The sequence below is a fragment of the Perissodus microlepis genome, chromosome 2 (assembly GCF_051167445.1).
Source record: "Perissodus microlepis isolate ML-2025 ecotype Zambia chromosome 2, ASM5116744v1, whole genome shotgun sequence".
In the NCBI taxonomy this organism is placed as follows: domain Eukaryota; kingdom Metazoa; phylum Chordata; class Actinopteri; order Cichliformes; family Cichlidae; genus Perissodus; species Perissodus microlepis.
The window spans coordinates 1-27,500 of record NC_140462.1 but is presented as its reverse complement, the minus strand read 5'-3'; the positions used below and the strand labels follow the sequence as shown (position 1 = coordinate 27,500).

The 27,500-nt window shown below is 45.9% G+C and overlaps 4 protein-coding genes across 4 annotated transcripts; all 4 read right to left on the bottom strand.

The window, feature by feature from the left end:
• Window positions 1-840: 840 nt before the first annotated feature.
• LOC146391950 (uncharacterized) lies at window positions 841-4,584 on the bottom strand. The gene is made up of 2 exons (XM_084939263.1): window positions 2,410-4,584; window positions 841-2,154 (listed from the first exon to the last, which is right to left on the bottom strand). The coding sequence occupies exons 1-2, from the start codon at window positions 3,224-3,226 to the stop codon at window positions 1,241-1,243; spliced, it is 1,731 nt and encodes a 576-aa protein (XP_084795389.1). The 5' UTR covers window positions 3,227-4,584; the 3' UTR covers window positions 841-1,240.
• Window positions 4,585-6,510: 1,926 nt separating this feature from the next.
• Window positions 6,511-10,254, bottom strand: LOC146391949 (uncharacterized). The gene is made up of 2 exons (XM_084939286.1): window positions 8,080-10,254; window positions 6,511-7,824 (listed from the first exon to the last, which is right to left on the bottom strand). Exons 1-2 carry the CDS (start codon window positions 8,894-8,896, stop codon window positions 6,911-6,913), a joined length of 1,731 nt encoding a protein of 576 aa, XP_084795412.1. The 5' UTR covers window positions 8,897-10,254; the 3' UTR covers window positions 6,511-6,910.
• A 1,926-nt stretch (window positions 10,255-12,180) lies between these two features.
• LOC146391948 (uncharacterized) lies at window positions 12,181-16,508 on the bottom strand. The gene is made up of 2 exons (XM_084939273.1): window positions 13,750-16,508; window positions 12,181-13,494 (listed from the first exon to the last, which is right to left on the bottom strand). The coding sequence occupies exons 1-2, from the start codon at window positions 14,564-14,566 to the stop codon at window positions 12,581-12,583; spliced, it is 1,731 nt and encodes a 576-aa protein (XP_084795399.1). The 5' UTR covers window positions 14,567-16,508; the 3' UTR covers window positions 12,181-12,580.
• Window positions 16,509-23,520: 7,012 nt separating this feature from the next.
• LOC146391947 (uncharacterized) lies at window positions 23,521-27,479 on the bottom strand. The gene is made up of 2 exons (XM_084939253.1): window positions 25,090-27,479; window positions 23,521-24,834 (listed from the first exon to the last, which is right to left on the bottom strand). Exons 1-2 carry the CDS (start codon window positions 25,904-25,906, stop codon window positions 23,921-23,923), a joined length of 1,731 nt encoding a protein of 576 aa, XP_084795379.1. The 5' UTR covers window positions 25,907-27,479; the 3' UTR covers window positions 23,521-23,920.
• Between the last annotated feature and the right edge of the window lie 21 nt (window positions 27,480-27,500).

Here is a 27,500-nt window from a genome sequence, read left to right as displayed (position 1 = left end):
AACACCTCAAAATCCTGCTCCGAATGTTGCCAAATACCCCAGATGTCATCTAGGAAACGGTAATAGTGCAGTGGTTTTTTCACACACTTATTTAGAGCAGAGGTTTCCCACTCTGACATAAAAATATTGGCATATGCCGGGGCAAACTTTTTTCCCATGGCAGTTCCCTTTACTTGTAAATAGAAGTCCCCGTTAAACTCAAAATCATTCCTCATAAGATTTATTTCCAAAAGTTGTAACAATTCCTTATCTGGTCTTCTCTTATCTGGATATTTTTGGAAAATTCTCCTTATGGAGTTGATCCCCTCTCTGATGTCTATGTTTGTATATAGACTATCAATATCCATGGAAAATAGAAAAGAGTCAACGGGCACCTCTATTTGTTTAACCTTCTCCACAAAGTCATACGTGTCCTTTATATAGCTTGTGTGTCTTATGGACAAGGGATTCAAGAAATGGTCCAAATATTCGGCCGTGTAATATGTCTCACTGTCACAGTCCGAAACAATAGGCCTACCTGGAGGAACCTGGAAAGGAATACTCCACTTTGTGGGATCCTTATGGATTTTTGGAAGCATGTAAAAGAGTCTTCCCCTTGGTTCAGAGGACCCGAGTAAATAGTTCCTTTGTTTGATGTTGATGAATTTCTTTTGATGTAGATTGTTAATTATTTTTTCCACCATTGGTATTGTTTCTAAATAGATTGGTTTCTTTAATTTCCTATAGTATGTTTTATCATTAAGTTGTCTGTAGCCCTCCTCCAGATATTGTTCTCTGTCGAGAATAACCACAGCACTTCCTTTGTCTGCCGGTTTTATGATAATTTGTTTGTTTTCCTTCAATTCTGTCAGCGCTTTCGTTTCCTCTGTTGTCAAGTTAGGTTTAATGCGATCTATCTGGAATTGGTCTTGGAAGTATTCGTGGTCAGCTTTCACCAAGGCCAGTACCTGTGGCGGAAGCTGACCAATGGGCGGAGACCAGTCCGATTTTGGAGTAAAAGGCTGTGGCTCCGAATTGTTCTTATCTCTGTAAAATATGGCCAATTTAACACGTCTGTGATACTGTTGGATGTCATATTTACACTGTAGTCGTAAATTTCTGTTGTAACCTTTTGTGGGTATAAAAGTAAGGCCTCTATTTAATAGGGTCCTCTGAGCAATGGAAGGTTGAAACACCTTAGATAAGTTCATCACACCATCAATCACATTCTTATCACTAATCCCCTCCCGTTGTGCAGGGCTTATGGGGATTCCCCATTTACATACATTTCCCAATGCTGTAACATTGTTTCTGCAGTGCCATGTGACCAATGAAGGTCATCACCTTCTGTGGTGAACACGTCTGGAGTGAGGGCCGGAATGTGGTCCTTTAAACCTGTAATGAAAGTGTTCAGGTGCAATAATGTGTCTTGTTCTACCTGAGGAAGGGCAGAAGAAAAGTTAATTTCAGGCACATGAATGTCAGCCTCAGGGAACTTTTCACGAGCTACTCTCAGTGCCCTTTTCAGCTCCATTACTGGCACATTCTTGTCTCTTTGGGACCTGTTGTTAATACCAAAGGATAGGACTAATTTTGTCACCGATGTGTCAGCGGTCGCTCTCTCCAGTAGGTTCTCCGCATGCCACCATTTGGCTCCCGGGAAGCTGTCAATTTGTAGGCTGTCGGCTGCAAAGGGAGGAAGTCTGCTGACATTGGAATCGCCGATGATGATCCAGGGCTCCTTAACGTGTAGGTGCCAATCCTTCAGCTTCCTGCGAGTGTTGGGATGTCTCGTCGGGGTCCGCACCTGCTGTTCTGATGAGGCTGGTGAAGGAGGAGACGACGATGAAGACGATTCCTCTGCCGCTCTTATTTGGAGTCGAGTCTGTACACAGGAGTTTAGTCTGTCTAAACTGCTACGAGGCGGGCCCAGGTAAGTCACCGATTTTGGTTTAACCACTGGAACTGTGTTAACCCGCTTTGTCTTTTGGGGGGTGGATTCCCCCCGTGTGAGGTCAAGCCCCTCAGTGTTCATCTCCACCACAGATTGTGGTGGCTGGATGGAGGGAGAAGGTGGTATCTCCTGGATTGGAGTCTCTTGGAGTGCGATGAGGACTCTCTTCACCCTCTGGTCTCTCTGTGCCGCCGGACTGGGCTCTGCTGTTTGTGGAGTCTCTGGAGGGGAGGTAGGTCTCAATTCACTCTCATTCTCTCTCTCAGAAAAGGGCGACCAATCTCCAGTGATGTGATCAGTCATTGTTGCAGTTGTTGTTTTAGATGTTGTGCTCATTGCAGGCGGGTCATGGACCTGTGCTGAAACGGTTATCCTTCGGCTGGCGCCAGTCTGTGGTGGGGCGGGCTGTGTGTGTAGAATAGTAGGCTGTGTTGATTCAGTAAGGGGTTCGATCGTGTTCAGCTGCATCAACTCACCGCCCTCACGTGTCGGTTCGCTGGTGATGTTCACTTCCACTGTCTCAGTGGCTGCCCTGAAATCCGCCAGCTTCGCCACGATCTCCGCCTTGGCCTGTTCCAGTGATTCTGGGTGAAGGCGTCGGCCCAGGTTTCTTTTTGCCCAGGACGTGGCGATCTCAAAAGGGCCTTTCCAGTCATGTCTGGGGAACTCAAGCAAACTATTAGTTTCCTCCTCTATACTATTACTGTAATGTTCTCTGAGGATTAGGATGGCTGTGTGGGCCCAGTTCTTTGCATTACCCTCAATTAAGGACTGTGTTCTTCCAGTGGGAATGGCTGGCTTGATGACAGTCATTAAATTGTGAGTTATTTTGTTCAAAGACGGAGGATAAGTGTCATTCGAAACGTTCTTCAAGTGATGGACCGCCTTAATGAGTCTATGGATTATACGGACCTTAGCCGAAAAATTCGGGTCATCAGATTGTATTCTGTCTTTGGGCGGCCCTAATTGTTCAGACCGGGCGGGTTTTGAATAGCGATTACCTTGGGCTGGTCTCTGATCAAAGTTCCGTGCCCGATGTCCGGCCGGGAAGCGGTTCGCGGCCGGTTGTTCCCTTCTCCAACTCTGGTCCCGCGCTTGGAAAGGGCGATCTCCGCTGTTGTGTCCCCGTCCTCTAACGACTGACGCATAGGACCTCCGTCCGTAGCGGCTGGGGTAGCTGCTATGTCGGGTCGATCTCTGTCCACTCGTTCCGGTCGACCAGTAGCGATCTCCCCTCCGGTCCCTTCCTCGGCGCACCACAGTCCAGCTGTCATCCGTCTCCCAGGCGGGCATGTTTAAAACACTACAAACTAAATTCAAACTAAATTCAGTAGCGTCAAGCCGCTGTATGCTAACGGATGAGGCACACTGTGACCGTTTGAATGAATGAGCGCTTTATTTTAGCGTAACTCAGAAGTTCAGAAATACAAAAATTATACAGTGTACTTGCAAGCCAAAACGCGACGTTTCGGTTCTTGATGAACCTTCTTCAGGCTGGCTTGCTACAGAATCAAAAAAGTCCAAATACAAGTAAGAAAGTCCACATATGATAGTCCGGTGCAGATTGCGTGCCGTACAAGAGGCGTCCATAAAGGTTGCATGTGGATCGGACCACACTTCCCATAATGCCTAGGGTGCCCGGGTTTTTGCACCAATCAGTGGTCCACACACTGGCACGGCCCACAGTCTCTGCCAAATCGGGGTTGTGATTGGTCGCGCCAACGAATGGTGCTTTCACGGACCTCTGGCAAAACAATATATCAACGGATATGATGTAAATCCTTATCCTGGAACATGGGTGTGGAAAATGTCCAAACTCAGTCTTTTTAACATGTAAAATTGTCCAAAACACCTTCAATATGAAATATAATACAGTTCAATGTCCTGTCATGTTTCTCACTCACAGAAAGGCAGTTTCAGTCTGATAATGTACCGTTTGTGTACAAAAAGAGTTCAAACAGTCCAATGAAGAGTCCCAGTGAGTGTACATAATATTGATATGGTACATTGCATATTAACAGTCCACAACAACGGATCTGTGAGAGTCCAATGCCCTCCACAACGGGGTTAAAAGGCAGTAACAGTGATAGTTGAAGAACATGAGTATATGATACCCCTCAGTATAATATTGTTGTTCTGACCTTCTGACCTGTGACACACACGCAGTTTTTAAAGTCAATGCATAAGTGGATGTTTTTATCTCCTCCCGTTAGGGCATTGCAGTGAGGGGCCCCGGAGACACCCAAGTGAGCGGCCAGGCGGCACGGGCCGGTTAGGGGAAAACAAATTTGGGAGTCCGGTCCCCGAAGGGGGCCGGGCTCCAATGCACAGACCACACCCGCTCTCATCTCAGGCGTTCAGGTGCCACACAGAATACCCCAGATGGCGTGTAAGGTGAGTTCCTGTAAATAAGGTTCAGGGCGGTGGGGACCCCACTAAGGTTAGGTTTAGGGCCGAAATTATCCTCTGCATAGGGCCCACTAAGGTTAGGTTTAGGGCCTGTTTCAAGAATAGGGGGAGTAGCCAATTATCTGTCAGAATGGTTAGGTTTAGGTCTGGGGTTGACTTTTACATAAGAACGACTGAGGTTAGGTTTGGGGCCGAAATTTACTTCTGCATAGGGTCCACTGAGGTTAGGTTTAGGGCCAGTTTCAGGGGTGGGATTCTCCTCAAATGTCCTTCACAGGAAACTGAAATATACCTCCTCAAATACAATAGATGTAAACATAGGAATAACACAAACAACTATATACAGTATCTCAGGTTTGGTTCACCGAAATCCCTTTTCATTAAGGCCTCTTGGATAAACCGTATCTAATTTGGCTATCCAGGTCTTTTCAGCTCTCCTCCTCAGCTGTGCTGTCCACCTCGGATTGATCTGGATTACAGTTGCTGTGACAGACTCCCAGCCATGTGATAAAAAGTGTTCCACCAGGTACGTGTGAGTGTTCTTTTTATGTACAATATTGTACCTGTGCTGAGTAAATCTAGTCAAGAGTGTGTTTCCTGTTTCTCCGACATATTGGATTCCACATCTCTTACAGCTGATCAGGTACACACAGTTTTTGGACCTCGGAGTCCCTTTGCACAAAGAAAGAAAAACATTGCCATTAAAATGACTGCGCAACCATTTACGGTGCTGAAAGAATTGCCCCTGGTCTCTGCGCTTAGGCTCAGAGAGAGGCGGAACTTTTGCTTTGATCAGGAGATCATACAAGTTTCTATTCCTCCTGAAAGCTGCAATTACCTTATGGTCCTGTAACATTTGTGTATCTTGAGCAAATGTCTGAAAATTGTTCTTGATGACTCTGACCATTTTGCAGGTGGAGGGGGCATATGTGATAACCACTGGGAGAAGAGGAGAGACATCAATGGGTTTAATTTGCAGGTAAGAGTTAAAACACTGTCTTAAAAAGGACCAACAGTACCCTCTAGTGGAGAGTGCTGAGAATAGGATTTTGACCGCTTCATCAAAGTCAGTCCGCTGAGTACAGATTCTGTGGAATCTCAGTAATTGGGACTTAATTATGCCACCAAATGTATGTTTAGGGTGCAAGCTCGTTTTGAACAGAAGAGCATGTGTGTCCGTGGGTTTGAAAAAAACTTTTATATCCAGTTTGTGGTCATTAAGGAAATTTGGGCCCTTGAATGTGGTTGTATCTAAAAAGTCAATTGAGGTTTTGTTGATAGTGGATTTGAGTTTAATGGAAGCATTATGGTCATTTAGAGTCCTCAAGAACACCTCAAAATCCTGCTCCGAATGTTGCCAAATACCCCAGATGTCATCTAGGAAACGGTAATAGTGCAGTGGTTTTTTCACACACTTATTTAGAGCAGAGGTTTCCCACTCTGACATAAAAATATTGGCATATGCCGGGGCAAACTTTTTTCCCATGGCAGTTCCCTTTACTTGTAAATAGAAGTCCCCGTTAAACTCAAAATCATTCCTCATAAGATTTATTTCCAAAAGTTGTAACAATTCCTTATCTGGTCTTCTCTTATCTGGATATTTTTGGAAAATTCTCCTTATGGAGTTGATCCCCTCTCTGATGTCTATGTTTGTATATAGACTATCAATATCCATGGAAAATAGAAAAGAGTCAACGGGCACCTCTATTTGTTTAACCTTCTCCACAAAGTCATACGTGTCCTTTATATAGCTTGTGTGTCTTATGGACAAGGGATTCAAGAAATGGTCCAAATATTCGGCCGTGTAATATGTCTCACTGTCACAGTCCGAAACAATAGGCCTACCTGGAGGAACCTGGAAAGGAATACTCCACTTTGTGGGATCCTTATGGATTTTTGGAAGCATGTAAAAGAGTCTTCCCCTTGGTTCAGAGGACCCGAGTAAATAGTTCCTTTGTTTGATGTTGATGAATTTCTTTTGATGTAGATTGTTAATTATTTTTTCCACCATTGGTATTGTTTCTAAATAGATTGGTTTCTTTAATTTCCTATAGTATGTTTTATCATTAAGTTGTCTGTAGCCCTCCTCCAGATATTGTTCTCTGTCGAGAATAACCACAGCACTTCCTTTGTCTGCCGGTTTTATGATAATTTGTTTGTTTTCCTTCAATTCTGTCAGCGCTTTCGTTTCCTCTGTTGTCAAGTTAGGTTTAATGCGATCTATCTGGAATTGGTCTTGGAAGTATTCGTGGTCAGCTTTCACCAAGGCCAGTACCTGTGGCGGAAGCTGACCAATGGGCGGAGACCAGTCCGATTTTGGAGTAAAAGGCTGTGGCTCCGAATTGTTCTTATCTCTGTAAAATATGGCCAATTTAACACGTCTGTGATACTGTTGGATGTCATATTTACACTGTAGTCGTAAATTTCTGTTGTAACCTTTTGTGGGTATAAAAGTAAGGCCTCTATTTAATAGGGTCCTCTGAGCAATGGAAGGTTGAAACACCTTAGATAAGTTCATCACACCATCAATCACATTCTTATCACTAATCCCCTCCCGTTGTGCAGGGCTTATGGGGATTCCCCATTTACATACATTTCCCAATGCTGTAACATTGTTTCTGCAGTGCCATGTGACCAATGAAGGTCATCACCTTCTGTGGTGAACACGTCTGGAGTGAGGGCCGGAATGTGGTCCTTTAAACCTGTAATGAAAGTGTTCAGGTGCAATAATGTGTCTTGTTCTACCTGAGGAAGGGCAGAAGAAAAGTTAATTTCAGGCACATGAATGTCAGCCTCAGGGAACTTTTCACGAGCTACTCTCAGTGCCCTTTTCAGCTCCATTACTGGCACATTCTTGTCTCTTTGGGACCTGTTGTTAATACCAAAGGATAGGACTAATTTTGTCACCGATGTGTCAGCGGTCGCTCTCTCCAGTAGGTTCTCCGCATGCCACCATTTGGCTCCCGGGAAGCTGTCAATTTGTAGGCTGTCGGCTGCAAAGGGAGGAAGTCTGCTGACATTGGAATCGCCGATGATGATCCAGGGCTCCTTAACGTGTAGGTGCCAATCCTTCAGCTTCCTGCGAGTGTTGGGATGTCTCGTCGGGGTCCGCACCTGCTGTTCTGATGAGGCTGGTGAAGGAGGAGACGACGATGAAGACGATTCCTCTGCCGCTCTTATTTGGAGTCGAGTCTGTACACAGGAGTTTAGTCTGTCTAAACTGCTACGAGGCGGGCCCAGGTAAGTCACCGATTTTGGTTTAACCACTGGAACTGTGTTAACCCGCTTTGTCTTTTGGGGGGTGGATTCCCCCCGTGTGAGGTCAAGCCCCTCAGTGTTCATCTCCACCACAGATTGTGGTGGCTGGATGGAGGGAGAAGGTGGTATCTCCTGGATTGGAGTCTCTTGGAGTGCGATGAGGACTCTCTTCACCCTCTGGTCTCTCTGTGCCGCCGGACTGGGCTCTGCTGTTTGTGGAGTCTCTGGAGGGGAGGTAGGTCTCAATTCACTCTCATTCTCTCTCTCAGAAAAGGGCGACCAATCTCCAGTGATGTGATCAGTCATTGTTGCAGTTGTTGTTTTAGATGTTGTGCTCATTGCAGGCGGGTCATGGACCTGTGCTGAAACGGTTATCCTTCGGCTGGCGCCAGTCTGTGGTGGGGCGGGCTGTGTGTGTAGAATAGTAGGCTGTGTTGATTCAGTAAGGGGTTCGATCGTGTTCAGCTGCATCAACTCACCGCCCTCACGTGTCGGTTCGCTGGTGATGTTCACTTCCACTGTCTCAGTGGCTGCCCTGAAATCCGCCAGCTTCGCCACGATCTCCGCCTTGGCCTGTTCCAGTGATTCTGGGTGAAGGCGTCGGCCCAGGTTTCTTTTTGCCCAGGACGTGGCGATCTCAAAAGGGCCTTTCCAGTCATGTCTGGGGAACTCAAGCAAACTATTAGTTTCCTCCTCTATACTATTACTGTAATGTTCTCTGAGGATTAGGATGGCTGTGTGGGCCCAGTTCTTTGCATTACCCTCAATTAAGGACTGTGTTCTTCCAGTGGGAATGGCTGGCTTGATGACAGTCATTAAATTGTGAGTTATTTTGTTCAAAGACGGAGGATAAGTGTCATTCGAAACGTTCTTCAAGTGATGGACCGCCTTAATGAGTCTATGGATTATACGGACCTTAGCCGAAAAATTCGGGTCATCAGATTGTATTCTGTCTTTGGGCGGCCCTAATTGTTCAGACCGGGCGGGTTTTGAATAGCGATTACCTTGGGCTGGTCTCTGATCAAAGTTCCGTGCCCGATGTCCGGCCGGGAAGCGGTTCGCGGCCGGTTGTTCCCTTCTCCAACTCTGGTCCCGCGCTTGGAAAGGGCGATCTCCGCTGTTGTGTCCCCGTCCTCTAACGACTGACGCATAGGACCTCCGTCCGTAGCGGCTGGGGTAGCTGCTATGTCGGGTCGATCTCTGTCCACTCGTTCCGGTCGACCAGTAGCGATCTCCCCTCCGGTCCCTTCCTCGGCGCACCACAGTCCAGCTGTCATCCGTCTCCCAGGCGGGCATGTTTAAAACACTACAAACTAAATTCAAACTAAATTCAGTAGCGTCAAGCCGCTGTATGCTAACGGATGAGGCACACTGTGACCGTTTGAATGAATGAGCGCTTTATTTTAGCGTAACTCAGAAGTTCAGAAATACAAAAATTATACAGTGTACTTGCAAGCCAAAACGCGACGTTTCGGTTCTTGATGAACCTTCTTCAGGCTGGCTTGCTACAGAATCAAAAAAGTCCAAATACAAGTAAGAAAGTCCACATATGATAGTCCGGTGCAGATTGCGTGCCGTACAAGAGGCGTCCATAAAGGTTGCATGTGGATCGGACCACACTTCCCATAATGCCTAGGGTGCCCGGGTTTTTGCACCAATCAGTGGTCCACACACTGGCACGGCCCACAGTCTCTGCCAAATCGGGGTTGTGATTGGTCGCGCCAACGAATGGTGCTTTCACGGACCTCTGGCAAAACAATATATCAACGGATATGATGTAAATCCTTATCCTGGAACATGGGTGTGGAAAATGTCCAAACTCAGTCTTTTTAACATGTAAAATTGTCCAAAACACCTTCAATATGAAATATAATACAGTTCAATGTCCTGTCATGTTTCTCACTCACAGAAAGGCAGTTTCAGTCTGATAATGTACCGTTTGTGTACAAAAAGAGTTCAAACAGTCCAATGAAGAGTCCCAGTGAGTGTACATAATATTGATATGGTACATTGCATATTAACAGTCCACAACAACGGATCTGTGAGAGTCCAATGCCCTCCACAACGGGGTTAAAAGGCAGTAACAGTGATAGTTGAAGAACATGAGTATATGATACCCCTCAGTATAATATTGTTGTTCTGACCTTCTGACCTGTGACACACACGCAGTTTTTAAAGTCAATGCATAAGTGGATGTTTTTATCTCCTCCCGTTAGGGCATTGCAGTGAGGGGCCCCGGAGACACCCAAGTGAGCGGCCAGGCGGCACGGGCCGGTTAGGGGAAAACAAATTTGGGAGTCCGGTCCCCGAAGGGGGCCGGGCTCCAATGCACAGACCACACCCGCTCTCATCTCAGGCGTTCAGGTGCCACACAGAATACCCCAGATGGCGTGTAAGGTGAGTTCCTGTAAATAAGGTTCAGGGCGGTGGGGACCCCACTAAGGTTAGGTTTAGGGCCGAAATTATCCTCTGCATAGGGCCCACTAAGGTTAGGTTTAGGGCCTGTTTCAAGAATAGGGGGAGTAGCCAATTATCTGTCAGAATGGTTAGGTTTAGGTCTGGGGTTGACTTTTACATAAGAACGACTGAGGTTAGGTTTGGGGCCGAAATTTACTTCTGCATAGGGTCCACTGAGGTTAGGTTTAGGGCCAGTTTCAGGGGTGGGATTCTCCTCAAATGTCCTTCACAGGAAACTGAAATATACCTCCTCAAATACAATAGATGTAAACATAGGAATAACACAAACAACTATATACAGTATCTCAGGTTTGGTTCACCGAAATCCCTTTTCATTAAGGCCTCTTGGATAAACCGTATCTAATTTGGCTATCCAGGTCTTTTCAGCTCTCCTCCTCAGCTGTGCTGTCCACCTCGGATTGATCTGGATTACAGTTGCTGTGACAGACTCCCAGCCATGTGATAAAAAGTGTTCCACCAGGTACGTGTGAGTGTTCTTTTTATGTACAATATTGTACCTGTGCTGAGTAAATCTAGTCAAGAGTGTGTTTCCTGTTTCTCCGACATATTGGATTCCACATCTCTTACAGCTGATCAGGTACACACAGTTTTTGGACCTCGGAGTCCCTTTGCACAAAGAAAGAAAAACATTGCCATTAAAATGACTGCGCAACCATTTACGGTGCTGAAAGAATTGCCCCTGGTCTCTGCGCTTAGGCTCAGAGAGAGGCGGAACTTTTGCTTTGATCAGGAGATCATACAAGTTTCTATTCCTCCTGAAAGCTGCAATTACCTTATGGTCCTGTAACATTTGTGTATCTTGAGCAAATGTCTGAAAATTGTTCTTGATGACTCTGACCATTTTGCAGGTGGAGGGGGCATATGTGATAACCACTGGGAGAAGAGGAGAGACATCAATGGGTTTAATTTGCAGGTAAGAGTTAAAACACTGTCTTAAAAAGGACCAACAGTACCCTCTAGTGGAGAGTGCTGAGAATAGGATTTTGACCGCTTCATCAAAGTCAGTCCGCTGAGTACAGATTCTGTGGAATCTCAGTAATTGGGACTTAATTATGCCACCAAATGTATGTTTAGGGTGCAAGCTCGTTTTGAACAGAAGAGCATGTGTGTCCGTGGGTTTGAAAAAAACTTTTATATCCAGTTTGTGGTCATTAAGGAAATTTGGGCCCTTGAATGTGGTTGTATCTAAAAAGTCAATTGAGGTTTTGTTGATAGTGGATTTGAGTTTAATGGAAGCATTATGGTCATTTAGAGTCCTCAAGAACACCTCAAAATCCTGCTCCGAATGTTGCCAAATACCCCAGATGTCATCTAGGAAACGGTAATAGTGCAGTGGTTTTTTCACACACTTATTTAGAGCAGAGGTTTCCCACTCTGACATAAAAATATTGGCATATGCCGGGGCAAACTTTTTTCCCATGGCAGTTCCCTTTACTTGTAAATAGAAGTCCCCGTTAAACTCAAAATCATTCCTCATAAGATTTATTTCCAAAAGTTGTAACAATTCCTTATCTGGTCTTCTCTTATCTGGATATTTTTGGAAAATTCTCCTTATGGAGTTGATCCCCTCTCTGATGTCTATGTTTGTATATAGACTATCAATATCCATGGAAAATAGAAAAGAGTCAACGGGCACCTCTATTTGTTTAACCTTCTCCACAAAGTCATACGTGTCCTTTATATAGCTTGTGTGTCTTATGGACAAGGGATTCAAGAAATGGTCCAAATATTCGGCCGTGTAATATGTCTCACTGTCACAGTCCGAAACAATAGGCCTACCTGGAGGAACCTGGAAAGGAATACTCCACTTTGTGGGATCCTTATGGATTTTTGGAAGCATGTAAAAGAGTCTTCCCCTTGGTTCAGAGGACCCGAGTAAATAGTTCCTTTGTTTGATGTTGATGAATTTCTTTTGATGTAGATTGTTAATTATTTTTTCCACCATTGGTATTGTTTCTAAATAGATTGGTTTCTTTAATTTCCTATAGTATGTTTTATCATTAAGTTGTCTGTAGCCCTCCTCCAGATATTGTTCTCTGTCGAGAATAACCACAGCACTTCCTTTGTCTGCCGGTTTTATGATAATTTGTTTGTTTTCCTTCAATTCTGTCAGCGCTTTCGTTTCCTCTGTTGTCAAGTTAGGTTTAATGCGATCTATCTGGAATTGGTCTTGGAAGTATTCGTGGTCAGCTTTCACCAAGGCCAGTACCTGTGGCGGAAGCTGACCAATGGGCGGAGACCAGTCCGATTTTGGAGTAAAAGGCTGTGGCTCCGAATTGTTCTTATCTCTGTAAAATATGGCCAATTTAACACGTCTGTGATACTGTTGGATGTCATATTTACACTGTAGTCGTAAATTTCTGTTGTAACCTTTTGTGGGTATAAAAGTAAGGCCTCTATTTAATAGGGTCCTCTGAGCAATGGAAGGTTGAAACACCTTAGATAAGTTCATCACACCATCAATCACATTCTTATCACTAATCCCCTCCCGTTGTGCAGGGCTTATGGGGATTCCCCATTTACATACATTTCCCAATGCTGTAACATTGTTTCTGCAGTGCCATGTGACCAATGAAGGTCATCACCTTCTGTGGTGAACACGTCTGGAGTGAGGGCCGGAATGTGGTCCTTTAAACCTGTAATGAAAGTGTTCAGGTGCAATAATGTGTCTTGTTCTACCTGAGGAAGGGCAGAAGAAAAGTTAATTTCAGGCACATGAATGTCAGCCTCAGGGAACTTTTCACGAGCTACTCTCAGTGCCCTTTTCAGCTCCATTACTGGCACATTCTTGTCTCTTTGGGACCTGTTGTTAATACCAAAGGATAGGACTAATTTTGTCACCGATGTGTCAGCGGTCGCTCTCTCCAGTAGGTTCTCCGCATGCCACCATTTGGCTCCCGGGAAGCTGTCAATTTGTAGGCTGTCGGCTGCAAAGGGAGGAAGTCTGCTGACATTGGAATCGCCGATGATGATCCAGGGCTCCTTAACGTGTAGGTGCCAATCCTTCAGCTTCCTGCGAGTGTTGGGATGTCTCGTCGGGGTCCGCACCTGCTGTTCTGATGAGGCTGGTGAAGGAGGAGACGACGATGAAGACGATTCCTCTGCCGCTCTTATTTGGAGTCGAGTCTGTACACAGGAGTTTAGTCTGTCTAAACTGCTACGAGGCGGGCCCAGGTAAGTCACCGATTTTGGTTTAACCACTGGAACTGTGTTAACCCGCTTTGTCTTTTGGGGGGTGGATTCCCCCCGTGTGAGGTCAAGCCCCTCAGTGTTCATCTCCACCACAGATTGTGGTGGCTGGATGGAGGGAGAAGGTGGTATCTCCTGGATTGGAGTCTCTTGGAGTGCGATGAGGACTCTCTTCACCCTCTGGTCTCTCTGTGCCGCCGGACTGGGCTCTGCTGTTTGTGGAGTCTCTGGAGGGGAGGTAGGTCTCAATTCACTCTCATTCTCTCTCTCAGAAAAGGGCGACCAATCTCCAGTGATGTGATCAGTCATTGTTGCAGTTGTTGTTTTAGATGTTGTGCTCATTGCAGGCGGGTCATGGACCTGTGCTGAAACGGTTATCCTTCGGCTGGCGCCAGTCTGTGGTGGGGCGGGCTGTGTGTGTAGAATAGTAGGCTGTGTTGATTCAGTAAGGGGTTCGATCGTGTTCAGCTGCATCAACTCACCGCCCTCACGTGTCGGTTCGCTGGTGATGTTCACTTCCACTGTCTCAGTGGCTGCCCTGAAATCCGCCAGCTTCGCCACGATCTCCGCCTTGGCCTGTTCCAGTGATTCTGGGTGAAGGCGTCGGCCCAGGTTTCTTTTTGCCCAGGACGTGGCGATCTCAAAAGGGCCTTTCCAGTCATGTCTGGGGAACTCAAGCAAACTATTAGTTTCCTCCTCTATACTATTACTGTAATGTTCTCTGAGGATTAGGATGGCTGTGTGGGCCCAGTTCTTTGCATTACCCTCAATTAAGGACTGTGTTCTTCCAGTGGGAATGGCTGGCTTGATGACAGTCATTAAATTGTGAGTTATTTTGTTCAAAGACGGAGGATAAGTGTCATTCGAAACGTTCTTCAAGTGATGGACCGCCTTAATGAGTCTATGGATTATACGGACCTTAGCCGAAAAATTCGGGTCATCAGATTGTATTCTGTCTTTGGGCGGCCCTAATTGTTCAGACCGGGCGGGTTTTGAATAGCGATTACCTTGGGCTGGTCTCTGATCAAAGTTCCGTGCCCGATGTCCGGCCGGGAAGCGGTTCGCGGCCGGTTGTTCCCTTCTCCAACTCTGGTCCCGCGCTTGGAAAGGGCGATCTCCGCTGTTGTGTCCCCGTCCTCTAACGACTGACGCATAGGACCTCCGTCCGTAGCGGCTGGGGTAGCTGCTATGTCGGGTCGATCTCTGTCCACTCGTTCCGGTCGACCAGTAGCGATCTCCCCTCCGGTCCCTTCCTCGGCGCACCACAGTCCAGCTGTCATCCGTCTCCCAGGCGGGCATGTTTAAAACACTACAAACTAAATTCAAACTAAATTCAGTAGCGTCAAGCCGCTGTATGCTAACGGATGAGGCACACTGTGACCGTTTGAATGAATGAGCGCTTTATTTTAGCGTAACTCAGAAGTTCAGAAATACAAAAATTATACAGTGTACTTGCAAGCCAAAACGCGACGTTTCGGTTCTTGATGAACCTTCTTCAGGCTGGCTTGCTACAGAATCAAAAAAGTCCAAATACAAGTAAGAAAGTCCACATATGATAGTCCGGTGCAGATTGCGTGCCGTACAAGAGGCGTCCATAAAGGTTGCATGTGGATCGGACCACACTTCCCATAATGCCTAGGGTGCCCGGGTTTTTGCACCAATCAGTGGTCCACACACTGGCACGGCCCACAGTCTCTGCCAAATCGGGGTTGTGATTGGTCGCGCCAACGAATGGTGCTTTCACGGACCTCTGGCAAAACAATATATCAACGGATATGATGTAAATCCTTATCCTGGAACATGGGTGTGGAAAATGTCCAAACTCAGTCTTTTTAACATGTAAAATTGTCCAAAACACCTTCAATATGAAATATAATACAGTTCAATGTCCTGTCATGTTTCTCACTCACAGAAAGGCAGTTTCAGTCTGATAATGTACCGTTTGTGTACAAAAAGAGTTCAAACAGTCCAATGAAGAGTCCCAGTGAGTGTACATAATATTGATATGGTACATTGCATATTAACAGTCCACAACAACGGATCTGTGAGAGTCCAATGCCCTCCACAACGGGGTTAAAAGGCAGTAACAGTGATAGTTGAAGAACATGAGTATATGATACCCCTCAGTATAATATTGTTGTTCTGACCTTCTGACCTGTGACACACACGCAGTTTTTAAAGTCAATGCATAAGTGGATGTTTTTATCTCCTCCCGTTAGGGCATTGCAGTGAGGGGCCCCGGAGACACCCAAGTGAGCGGCCAGGCGGCACGGGCCGGTTAGGGGAAAACAAATTTGGGAGTCCGGTCCCCGAAGGGGGCCGGGCTCCAATGCACAGACCACACCCGCTCTCATCTCAGGCGTTCAGGTGCCACACAGAATACCCCAGATGGCGTGTAAGGTGAGTTCCTGTAAATAAGGTTCAGGGCGGTGGGGACCCCACTAAGGTTAGGTTTAGGGCCGAAATTATCCTCTGCATAGGGCCCACTAAGGTTAGGTTTAGGGCCTGTTTCAAGAATAGGGGGAGTAGCCAATTATCTGTCAGAATGGTTAGGTTTAGGTCTGGGGTTGACTTTTACATAAGAACGACTGAGGTTAGGTTTGGGGCCGAAATTTACTTCTGCATAGGGTCCACTGAGGTTAGGTTTAGGGCCAGTTTCAGGGGTGGGATTCTCCTCAAATGTCCTTCACAGGAAACTGAAATATACCTCCTCAAATACAATAGATGTAAACATAGGAATAACACAAACAACTATATACAGTATCTCAGGTTTGGTTCACCGAAATCCCTTTTCATTAAGGCCTCTTGGATAAACCGTATCTAATTTGGCTATCCAGGTCTTTTCAGCTCTCCTCCTCAGCTGTGCTGTCCACCTCGGATTGATCTGGATTACAGTTGCTGTGACAGACTCCCAGCCATGTGATAAAAAGTGTTCCACCAGGTACGTGTGAGTGTTCTTTTTATGTACAATATTGTACCTGTGCTGAGTAAATCTAGTCAAGAGTGTGTTTCCTGTTTCTCCGACATATTGGATTCCACATCTCTTACAGCTGATCAGGTACACACAGTTTTTGGACCTCGGAGTCCCTTTGCACAAAGAAAGAAAAACATTGCCATTAAAATGACTGCGCAACCATTTACGGTGCTGAAAGAATTGCCCCTGGTCTCTGCGCTTAGGCTCAGAGAGAGGCGGAACTTTTGCTTTGATCAGGAGATCATACAAGTTTCTATTCCTCCTGAAAGCTGCAATTACCTTATGGTCCTGTAACATTTGTGTATCTTGAGCAAATGTCTGAAAATTGTTCTTGATGACTCTGACCATTTTGCAGGTGGAGGGGGCATATGTGATAACCACTGGGAGAAGAGGAGAGACATCAATGGGTTTAATTTGCAGGTAAGAGTTAAAACACTGTCTTAAAAAGGACCAACAGTACCCTCTAGTGGAGAGTGCTGAGAATAGGATTTTGACCGCTTCATCAAAGTCAGTCCGCTGAGTACAGATTCTGTGGAATCTCAGTAATTGGGACTTAATTATGCCACCAAATGTATGTTTAGGGTGCAAGCTCGTTTTGAACAGAAGAGCATGTGTGTCCGTGGGTTTGAAAAAAACTTTTATATCCAGTTTGTGGTCATTAAGGAAATTTGGGCCCTTGAATGTGGTTGTATCTAAAAAGTCAATTGAGGTTTTGTTGATAGTGGATTTGAGTTTAATGGAAGCATTATGGTCATTTAGAGTCCTCAAGAACACCTCAAAATCCTGCTCCGAATGTTGCCAAATACCCCAGATGTCATCTAGGAAACGGTAATAGTGCAGTGGTTTTTTCACACACTTATTTAGAGCAGAGGTTTCCCACTCTGACATAAAAATATTGGCATATGCCGGGGCAAACTTTTTTCCCATGGCAGTTCCCTTTACTTGTAAATAGAAGTCCCCGTTAAACTCAAAATCATTCCTCATAAGATTTATTTCCAAAAGTTGTAACAATTCCTTATCTGGTCTTCTCTTATCTGGATATTTTTGGAAAATTCTCCTTATGGAGTTGATCCCCTCTCTGATGTCTATGTTTGTATATAGACTATCAATATCCATGGAAAATAGAAAAGAGTCAACGGGCACCTCTATTTGTTTAACCTTCTCCACAAAGTCATACGTGTCCTTTATATAGCTTGTGTGTCTTATGGACAAGGGATTCAAGAAATGGTCCAAATATTCGGCCGTGTAATATGTCTCACTGTCACAGTCCGAAACAATAGGCCTACCTGGAGGAACCTGGAAAGGAATACTCCACTTTGTGGGATCCTTATGGATTTTTGGAAGCATGTAAAAGAGTCTTCCCCTTGGTTCAGAGGACCCGAGTAAATAGTTCCTTTGTTTGATGTTGATGAATTTCTTTTGATGTAGATTGTTAATTATTTTTTCCACCATTGGTATTGTTTCTAAATAGATTGGTTTCTTTAATTTCCTATAGTATGTTTTATCATTAAGTTGTCTGTAGCCCTCCTCCAGATATTGTTCTCTGTCGAGAATAACCACAGCACTTCCTTTGTCTGCCGGTTTTATGATAATTTGTTTGTTTTCCTTCAATTCTGTCAGCGCTTTCGTTTCCTCTGTTGTCAAGTTAGGTTTAATGCGATCTATCTGGAATTGGTCTTGGAAGTATTCGTGGTCAGCTTTCACCAAGGCCAGTACCTGTGGCGGAAGCTGACCAATGGGCGGAGACCAGTCCGATTTTGGAGTAAAAGGCTGTGGCTCCGAATTGTTCTTATCTCTGTAAAATATGGCCAATTTAACACGTCTGTGATACTGTTGGATGTCATATTTACACTGTAGTCGTAAATTTCTGTTGTAACCTTTTGTGGGTATAAAAGTAAGGCCTCTATTTAATAGGGTCCTCTGAGCAATGGAAGGTTGAAACACCTTAGATAAGTTCATCACACCATCAATCACATTCTTATCACTAATCCCCTCCCGTTGTGCAGGGCTTATGGGGATTCCCCATTTACATACATTTCCCAATGCTGTAACATTGTTTCTGCAGTGCCATGTGACCAATGAAGGTCATCACCTTCTGTGGTGAACACGTCTGGAGTGAGGGCCGGAATGTGGTCCTTTAAACCTGTAATGAAAGTGTTCAGGTGCAATAATGTGTCTTGTTCTACCTGAGGAAGGGCAGAAGAAAAGTTAATTTCAGGCACATGAATGTCAGCCTCAGGGAACTTTTCACGAGCTACTCTCAGTGCCCTTTTCAGCTCCATTACTGGCACATTCTTGTCTCTTTGGGACCTGTTGTTAATACCAAAGGATAGGACTAATTTTGTCACCGATGTGTCAGCGGTCGCTCTCTCCAGTAGGTTCTCCGCATGCCACCATTTGGCTCCCGGGAAGCTGTCAATTTGTAGGCTGTCGGCTGCAAAGGGAGGAAGTCTGCTGACATTGGAATCGCCGATGATGATCCAGGGCTCCTTAACGTGTAGGTGCCAATCCTTCAGCTTCCTGCGAGTGTTGGGATGTCTCGTCGGGGTCCGCACCTGCTGTTCTGATGAGGCTGGTGAAGGAGGAGACGACGATGAAGACGATTCCTCTGCCGCTCTTATTTGGAGTCGAGTCTGTACACAGGAGTTTAGTCTGTCTAAACTGCTACGAGGCGGGCCCAGGTAAGTCACCGATTTTGGTTTAACCACTGGAACTGTGTTAACCCGCTTTGTCTTTTGGGGGGTGGATTCCCCCCGTGTGAGGTCAAGCCCCTCAGTGTTCATCTCCACCACAGATTGTGGTGGCTGGATGGAGGGAGAAGGTGGTATCTCCTGGATTGGAGTCTCTTGGAGTGCGATGAGGACTCTCTTCACCCTCTGGTCTCTCTGTGCCGCCGGACTGGGCTCTGCTGTTTGTGGAGTCTCTGGAGGGGAGGTAGGTCTCAATTCACTCTCATTCTCTCTCTCAGAAAAGGGCGACCAATCTCCAGTGATGTGATCAGTCATTGTTGCAGTTGTTGTTTTAGATGTTGTGCTCATTGCAGGCGGGTCATGGACCTGTGCTGAAACGGTTATCCTTCGGCTGGCGCCAGTCTGTGGTGGGGCGGGCTGTGTGTGTAGAATAGTAGGCTGTGTTGATTCAGTAAGGGGTTCGATCGTGTTCAGCTGCATCAACTCACCGCCCTCACGTGTCGGTTCGCTGGTGATGTTCACTTCCACTGTCTCAGTGGCTGCCCTGAAATCCGTCAGCTTCGCCACGATCTCCGCCTTGGCCTGTTCCAGTGATTCTGGGTGAAGGCGTCGGCCCAGGTTTCTTTTTGCCCAGGACGTGGCGATCTCAAAAGGGCCTTTCCAGTCATGTCTGGGGAACTCAAGCAAACTATTAGTTTCCTCCTCTATACTATTACTGTAATGTTCTCTGAGGATTAGGATGGCTGTGTGGGCCCAGTTCTTTGCATTACCCTCAATTAAGGACTGTGTTCTTCCAGTGGGAATGGCTGGCTTGATGACAGTCATTAAATTGTGAGTTATTTTGTTCAAAGACGGAGGATAAGTGTCATTCGAAACGTTCTTCAAGTGATGGACCGCCTTAATGAGTCTATGGATTATACGGACCTTAGCCGAAAAATTCGGGTCATCAGATTGTATTCTGTCTTTGGGCGGCCCTAATTGTTCAGACCGGGCGGGTTTTGAATAGCGATTACCTTGGGCTGGTCTCTGATCAAAGTTCCGTGCCCGATGTCCGGCCGGGAAGCGGTTCGCGGCCGGTTGTTCCCTTCTCCAACTCTGGTCCCGCGCTTGGAAAGGGCGATCTCCGCTGTTGTGTCCCCGTCCTCTAACGACTGACGCATAGGACCTCCGTCCGTAGCGGCTGGGGTAGCTGCTATGTCGGGTCGATCTCTGTCCACTCGTTCCGGTCGACCAGTAGCGATCTCCCCTCCGGTCCCTTCCTCGGCGCACCACAGTCCAGCTGTCATCCGTCTCCCAGGCGGGCATGTTTAAAACACTACAAACTAAATTCAAACTAAATTCAGTAGCGTCAAGCCGCTGTATGCTAACGGATGAGGCACACTGTGACCGTTTGAATGAATGAGCGCTTTATTTTAGCGTAACTCAGAAGTTCAGAAATACAAAAATTATACAGTGTACTTGCAAGCCAAAACGCGACGTTTCGGTTCTTGATGAACCTTCTTCAGGCTGGCTTGCTACAGAATCAAAAAAGTCCAAATACAAGTAAGAAAGTCCACATATGATAGTCCGGTGCAGATTGCGTGCCGTACAAGAGGCGTCCATAAAGGTTGCATGTGGATCGGACCACACTTCCCATAATGCCTAGGGTGCCCGGGTTTTTGCACCAATCAGTGGTCCACACACTGGCACGGCCCACAGTCTCTGCCAAATCGGGGTTGTGATTGGTCGCGCCAACGAATGGTGCTTTCACGGACCTCTGGCAAAACAATATATCAACGGATATGATGTAAATCCTTATCCTGGAACATGGGTGTGGAAAATGTCCAAACTCAGTCTTTTTAACATGTAAAATTGTCCAAAACACCTTCAATATGAAATATAATACAGTTCAATGTCCTGTCATGTTTCTCACTCACAGAAAGGCAGTTTCAGTCTGATAATGTACCGTTTGTGTACAAAAAGAGTTCAAACAGTCCAATGAAGAGTCCCAGTGAGTGTACATAATATTGATATGGTACATTGCATATTAACAGTCCACAACAACGGATCTGTGAGAGTCCAATGCCCTCCACAACGGGGTTAAAAGGCAGTAACAGTGATAGTTGAAGAACATGAGTATATGATACCCCTCAGTATAATATTGTTGTTCTGACCTTCTGACCTGTGACACACACGCAGTTTTTAAAGTCAATGCATAAGTGGATGTTTTTATCTCCTCCCGTTAGGGCATTGCAGTGAGGGGCCCCGGAGACACCCAAGTGAGCGGCCAGGCGGCACGGGCCGGTTAGGGGAAAACAAATTTGGGAGTCCGGTCCCCGAAGGGGGCCGGGCTCCAATGCACAGACCACACCCGCTCTCATCTCAGGCGTTCAGGTGCCACACAGAATACCCCAGATGGCGTGTAAGGTGAGTTCCTGTAAATAAGGTTCAGGGCGGTGGGGACCCCACTAAGGTTAGGTTTAGGGCCGAAATTATCCTCTGCATAGGGCCCACTAAGGTTAGGTTTAGGGCCTGTTTCAAGAATAGGGGGAGTAGCCAATTATCTGTCAGAATGGTTAGGTTTAGGTCTGGGGTTGACTTTTACATAAGAACGACTGAGGTTAGGTTTGGGGCCGAAATTTACTTCTGCATAGGGTCCACTGAGGTTAGGTTTAGGGCCAGTTTCAGGGGTGGGATTCTCCTCAAATGTCCTTCACAGGAAACTGAAATATACCTCCTCAAATACAATAGATGTAAACATAGGAATAACACAAACAACTATATACAGTATCTCAGGTTTGGTTCACCGAAATCCCTTTTCATTAAGGCCTCTTGGATAAACCGTATCTAATTTGGCTATCCAGGTCTTTTCAGCTCTCCTCCTCAGCTGTGCTGTCCACCTCGGATTGATCTGGATTACAGTTGCTGTGACAGACTCCCAGCCATGTGATAAAAAGTGTTCCACCAGGTACGTGTGAGTGTTCTTTTTATGTACAATATTGTACCTGTGCTGAGTAAATCTAGTCAAGAGTGTGTTTCCTGTTTCTCCGACATATTGGATTCCACATCTCTTACAGCTGATCAGGTACACACAGTTTTTGGACCTCGGAGTCCCTTTGCACAAAGAAAGAAAAACATTGCCATTAAAATGACTGCGCAACCATTTACGGTGCTGAAAGAATTGCCCCTGGTCTCTGCGCTTAGGCTCAGAGAGAGGCGGAACTTTTGCTTTGATCAGGAGATCATACAAGTTTCTATTCCTCCTGAAAGCTGCAATTACCTTATGGTCCTGTAACATTTGTGTATCTTGAGCAAATGTCTGAAAATTGTTCTTGATGACTCTGACCATTTTGCAGGTGGAGGGGGCATATGTGATAACCACTGGGAGAAGAGGAGAGACATCAATGGGTTTAATTTGCAGGTAAGAGTTAAAACACTGTCTTAAAAAGGACCAACAGTACCCTCTAGTGGAGAGTGCTGAGAATAGGATTTTGACCGCTTCATCAAAGTCAGTCCGCTGAGTACAGATTCTGTGGAATCTCAGTAATTGGGACTTAATTATGCCACCAAATGTATGTTTAGGGTGCAAGCTCGTTTTGAACAGAAGAGCATGTGTGTCCGTGGGTTTGAAAAAAACTTTTATATCCAGTTTGTGGTCATTAAGGAAATTTGGGCCCTTGAATGTGGTTGTATCTAAAAAGTCAATTGAGGTTTTGTTGATAGTGGATTTGAGTTTAATGGAAGCATTATGGTCATTTAGAGTCCTCAAGAACACCTCAAAATCCTGCTCCGAATGTTGCCAAATACCCCAGATGTCATCTAGGAAACGGTAATAGTGCAGTGGTTTTTTCACACACTTATTTAGAGCAGAGGTTTCCCACTCTGACATAAAAATATTGGCATATGCCGGGGCAAACTTTTTTCCCATGGCAGTTCCCTTTACTTGTAAATAGAAGTCCCCGTTAAACTCAAAATCATTCCTCATAAGATTTATTTCCAAAAGTTGTAACAATTCCTTATCTGGTCTTCTCTTATCTGGATATTTTTGGAAAATTCTCCTTATGGAGTTGATCCCCTCTCTGATGTCTATGTTTGTATATAGACTATCAATATCCATGGAAAATAGAAAAGAGTCAACGGGCACCTCTATTTGTTTAACCTTCTCCACAAAGTCATACGTGTCCTTTATATAGCTTGTGTGTCTTATGGACAAGGGATTCAAGAAATGGTCCAAATATTCGGCCGTGTAATATGTCTCACTGTCACAGTCCGAAACAATAGGCCTACCTGGAGGAACCTGGAAAGGAATACTCCACTTTGTGGGATCCTTATGGATTTTTGGAAGCATGTAAAAGAGTCTTCCCCTTGGTTCAGAGGACCCGAGTAAATAGTTCCTTTGTTTGATGTTGATGAATTTCTTTTGATGTAGATTGTTAATTATTTTTTCCACCATTGGTATTGTTTCTAAATAGATTGGTTTCTTTAATTTCCTATAGTATGTTTTATCATTAAGTTGTCTGTAGCCCTCCTCCAGATATTGTTCTCTGTCGAGAATAACCACAGCACTTCCTTTGTCTGCCGGTTTTATGATAATTTGTTTGTTTTCCTTCAATTCTGTCAGCGCTTTCGTTTCCTCTGTTGTCAAGTTAGGTTTAATGCGATCTATCTGGAATTGGTCTTGGAAGTATTCGTGGTCAGCTTTCACCAAGGCCAGTACCTGTGGCGGAAGCTGACCAATGGGCGGAGACCAGTCCGATTTTGGAGTAAAAGGCTGTGGCTCCGAATTGTTCTTATCTCTGTAAAATATGGCCAATTTAACACGTCTGTGATACTGTTGGATGTCATATTTACACTGTAGTCGTAAATTTCTGTTGTAACCTTTTGTGGGTATAAAAGTAAGGCCTCTATTTAATAGGGTCCTCTGAGCAATGGAAGGTTGAAACACCTTAGATAAGTTCATCACACCATCAATCACATTCTTATCACTAATCCCCTCCCGTTGTGCAGGGCTTATGGGGATTCCCCATTTACATACATTTCCCAATGCTGTAACATTGTTTCTGCAGTGCCATGTGACCAATGAAGGTCATCACCTTCTGTGGTGAACACGTCTGGAGTGAGGGCCGGAATGTGGTCCTTTAAACCTGTAATGAAAGTGTTCAGGTGCAATAATGTGTCTTGTTCTACCTGAGGAAGGGCAGAAGAAAAGTTAATTTCAGGCACATGAATGTCAGCCTCAGGGAACTTTTCACGAGCTACTCTCAGTGCCCTTTTCAGCTCCATTACTGGCACATTCTTGTCTCTTTGGGACCTGTTGTTAATACCAAAGGATAGGACTAATTTTGTCACCGATGTGTCAGCGGTCGCTCTCTCCAGTAGGTTCTCCGCATGCCACCATTTGGCTCCCGGGAAGCTGTCAATTTGTAGGCTGTCGGCTGCAAAGGGAGGAAGTCTGCTGACATTGGAATCGCCGATGATGATCCAGGGCTCCTTAACGTGTAGGTGCCAATCCTTCAGCTTCCTGCGAGTGTTGGGATGTCTCGTCGGGGTCCGCACCTGCTGTTCTGATGAGGCTGGTGAAGGAGGAGACGACGATGAAGACGATTCCTCTGCCGCTCTTATTTGGAGTCGAGTCTGTACACAGGAGTTTAGTCTGTCTAAACTGCTACGAGGCGGGCCCAGGTAAGTCACCGATTTTGGTTTAACCACTGGAACTGTGTTAACCCGCTTTGTCTTTTGGGGGGTGGATTCCCCCCGTGTGAGGTCAAGCCCCTCAGTGTTCATCTCCACCACAGATTGTGGTGGCTGGATGGAGGGAGAAGGTGGTATCTCCTGGATTGGAGTCTCTTGGAGTGCGATGAGGACTCTCTTCACCCTCTGGTCTCTCTGTGCCGCCGGACTGGGCTCTGCTGTTTGTGGAGTCTCTGGAGGGGAGGTAGGTCTCAATTCACTCTCATTCTCTCTCTCAGAAAAGGGCGACCAATCTCCAGTGATGTGATCAGTCATTGTTGCAGTTGTTGTTTTAGATGTTGTGCTCATTGCAGGCGGGTCATGGACCTGTGCTGAAACGGTTATCCTTCGGCTGGCGCCAGTCTGTGGTGGGGCGGGCTGTGTGTGTAGAATAGTAGGCTGTGTTGATTCAGTAAGGGGTTCGATCGTGTTCAGCTGCATCAACTCACCGCCCTCACGTGTCGGTTCGCTGGTGATGTTCACTTCCACTGTCTCAGTGGCTGCCCTGAAATCCGCCAGCTTCGCCACGATCTCCGCCTTGGCCTGTTCCAGTGATTCTGGGTGAAGGCGTCGGCCCAGGTTTCTTTTTGCCCAGGACGTGGCGATCTCAAAAGGGCCTTTCCAGTCATGTCTGGGGAACTCAAGCAAACTATTAGTTTCCTCCTCTATACTATTACTGTAATGTTCTCTGAGGATTAGGATGGCTGTGTGGGCCCAGTTCTTTGCATTACCCTCAATTAAGGACTGTGTTCTTCCAGTGGGAATGGCTGGCTTGATGACAGTCATTAAATTGTGAGTTATTTTGTTCAAAGACGGAGGATAAGTGTCATTCGAAACGTTCTTCAAGTGATGGACCGCCTTAATGAGTCTATGGATTATACGGACCTTAGCCGAAAAATTCGGGTCATCAGATTGTATTCTGTCTTTGGGCGGCCCTAATTGTTCAGACCGGGCGGGTTTTGAATAGCGATTACCTTGGGCTGGTCTCTGATCAAAGTTCCGTGCCCGATGTCCGGCCGGGAAGCGGTTCGCGGCCGGTTGTTCCCTTCTCCAACTCTGGTCCCGCGCTTGGAAAGGGCGATCTCCGCTGTTGTGTCCCCGTCCTCTAACGACTGACGCATAGGACCTCCGTCCGTAGCGGCTGGGGTAGCTGCTATGTCGGGTCGATCTCTGTCCACTCGTTCCGGTCGACCAGTAGCGATCTCCCCTCCGGTCCCTTCCTCGGCGCACCACAGTCCAGCTGTCATCCGTCTCCCAGGCGGGCATGTTTAAAACACTACAAACTAAATTCAAACTAAATTCAGTAGCGTCAAGCCGCTGTATGCTAACGGATGAGGCACACTGTGACCGTTTGAATGAATGAGCGCTTTATTTTAGCGTAACTCAGAAGTTCAGAAATACAAAAATTATACAGTGTACTTGCAAGCCAAAACGCGACGTTTCGGTTCTTGATGAACCTTCTTCAGGCTGGCTTGCTACAGAATCAAAAAAGTCCAAATACAAGTAAGAAAGTCCACATATGATAGTCCGGTGCAGATTGCGTGCCGTACAAGAGGCGTCCATAAAGGTTGCATGTGGATCGGACCACACTTCCCATAATGCCTAGGGTGCCCGGGTTTTTGCACCAATCAGTGGTCCACACACTGGCACGGCCCACAGTCTCTGCCAAATCGGGGTTGTGATTGGTCGCGCCAACGAATGGTGCTTTCACGGACCTCTGGCAAAACAATATATCAACGGATATGATGTAAATCCTTATCCTGGAACATGGGTGTGGAAAATGTCCAAACTCAGTCTTTTTAACATGTAAAATTGTCCAAAACACCTTCAATATGAAATATAATACAGTTCAATGTCCTGTCATGTTTCTCACTCACAGAAAGGCAGTTTCAGTCTGATAATGTACCGTTTGTGTACAAAAAGAGTTCAAACAGTCCAATGAAGAGTCCCAGTGAGTGTACATAATATTGATATGGTACATTGCATATTAACAGTCCACAACAACGGATCTGTGAGAGTCCAATGCCCTCCACAACGGGGTTAAAAGGCAGTAACAGTGATAGTTGAAGAACATGAGTATATGATACCCCTCAGTATAATATTGTTGTTCTGACCTTCTGACCTGTGACACACACGCAGTTTTTAAAGTCAATGCATAAGTGGATGTTTTTATCTCCTCCCGTTAGGGCATTGCAGTGAGGGGCCCCGGAGACACCCAAGTGAGCGGCCAGGCGGCACGGGCCGGTTAGGGGAAAACAAATTTGGGAGTCCGGTCCCCGAAGGGGGCCGGGCTCCAATGCACAGACCACACCCGCTCTCATCTCAGGCGTTCAGGTGCCACACAGAATACCCCAGATGGCGTGTAAGGTGAGTTCCTGTAAATAAGGTTCAGGGCGGTGGGGACCCCACTAAGGTTAGGTTTAGGGCCGAAATTATCCTCTGCATAGGGCCCACTAAGGTTAGGTTTAGGGCCTGTTTCAAGAATAGGGGGAGTAGCCAATTATCTGTCAGAATGGTTAGGTTTAGGTCTGGGGTTGACTTTTACATAAGAACGACTGAGGTTAGGTTTGGGGCCGAAATTTACTTCTGCATAGGGTCCACTGAGGTTAGGTTTAGGGCCAGTTTCAGGGGTGGGATTCTCCTCAAATGTCCTTCACAGGAAACTGAAATATACCTCCTCAAATACAATAGATGTAAACATAGGAATAACACAAACAACTATATACAGTATCTCAGGTTTGGTTCACCGAAATCCCTTTTCATTAAGGCCTCTTGGATAAACCGTATCTAATTTGGCTATCCAGGTCTTTTCAGCTCTCCTCCTCAGCTGTGCTGTCCACCTCGGATTGATCTGGATTAC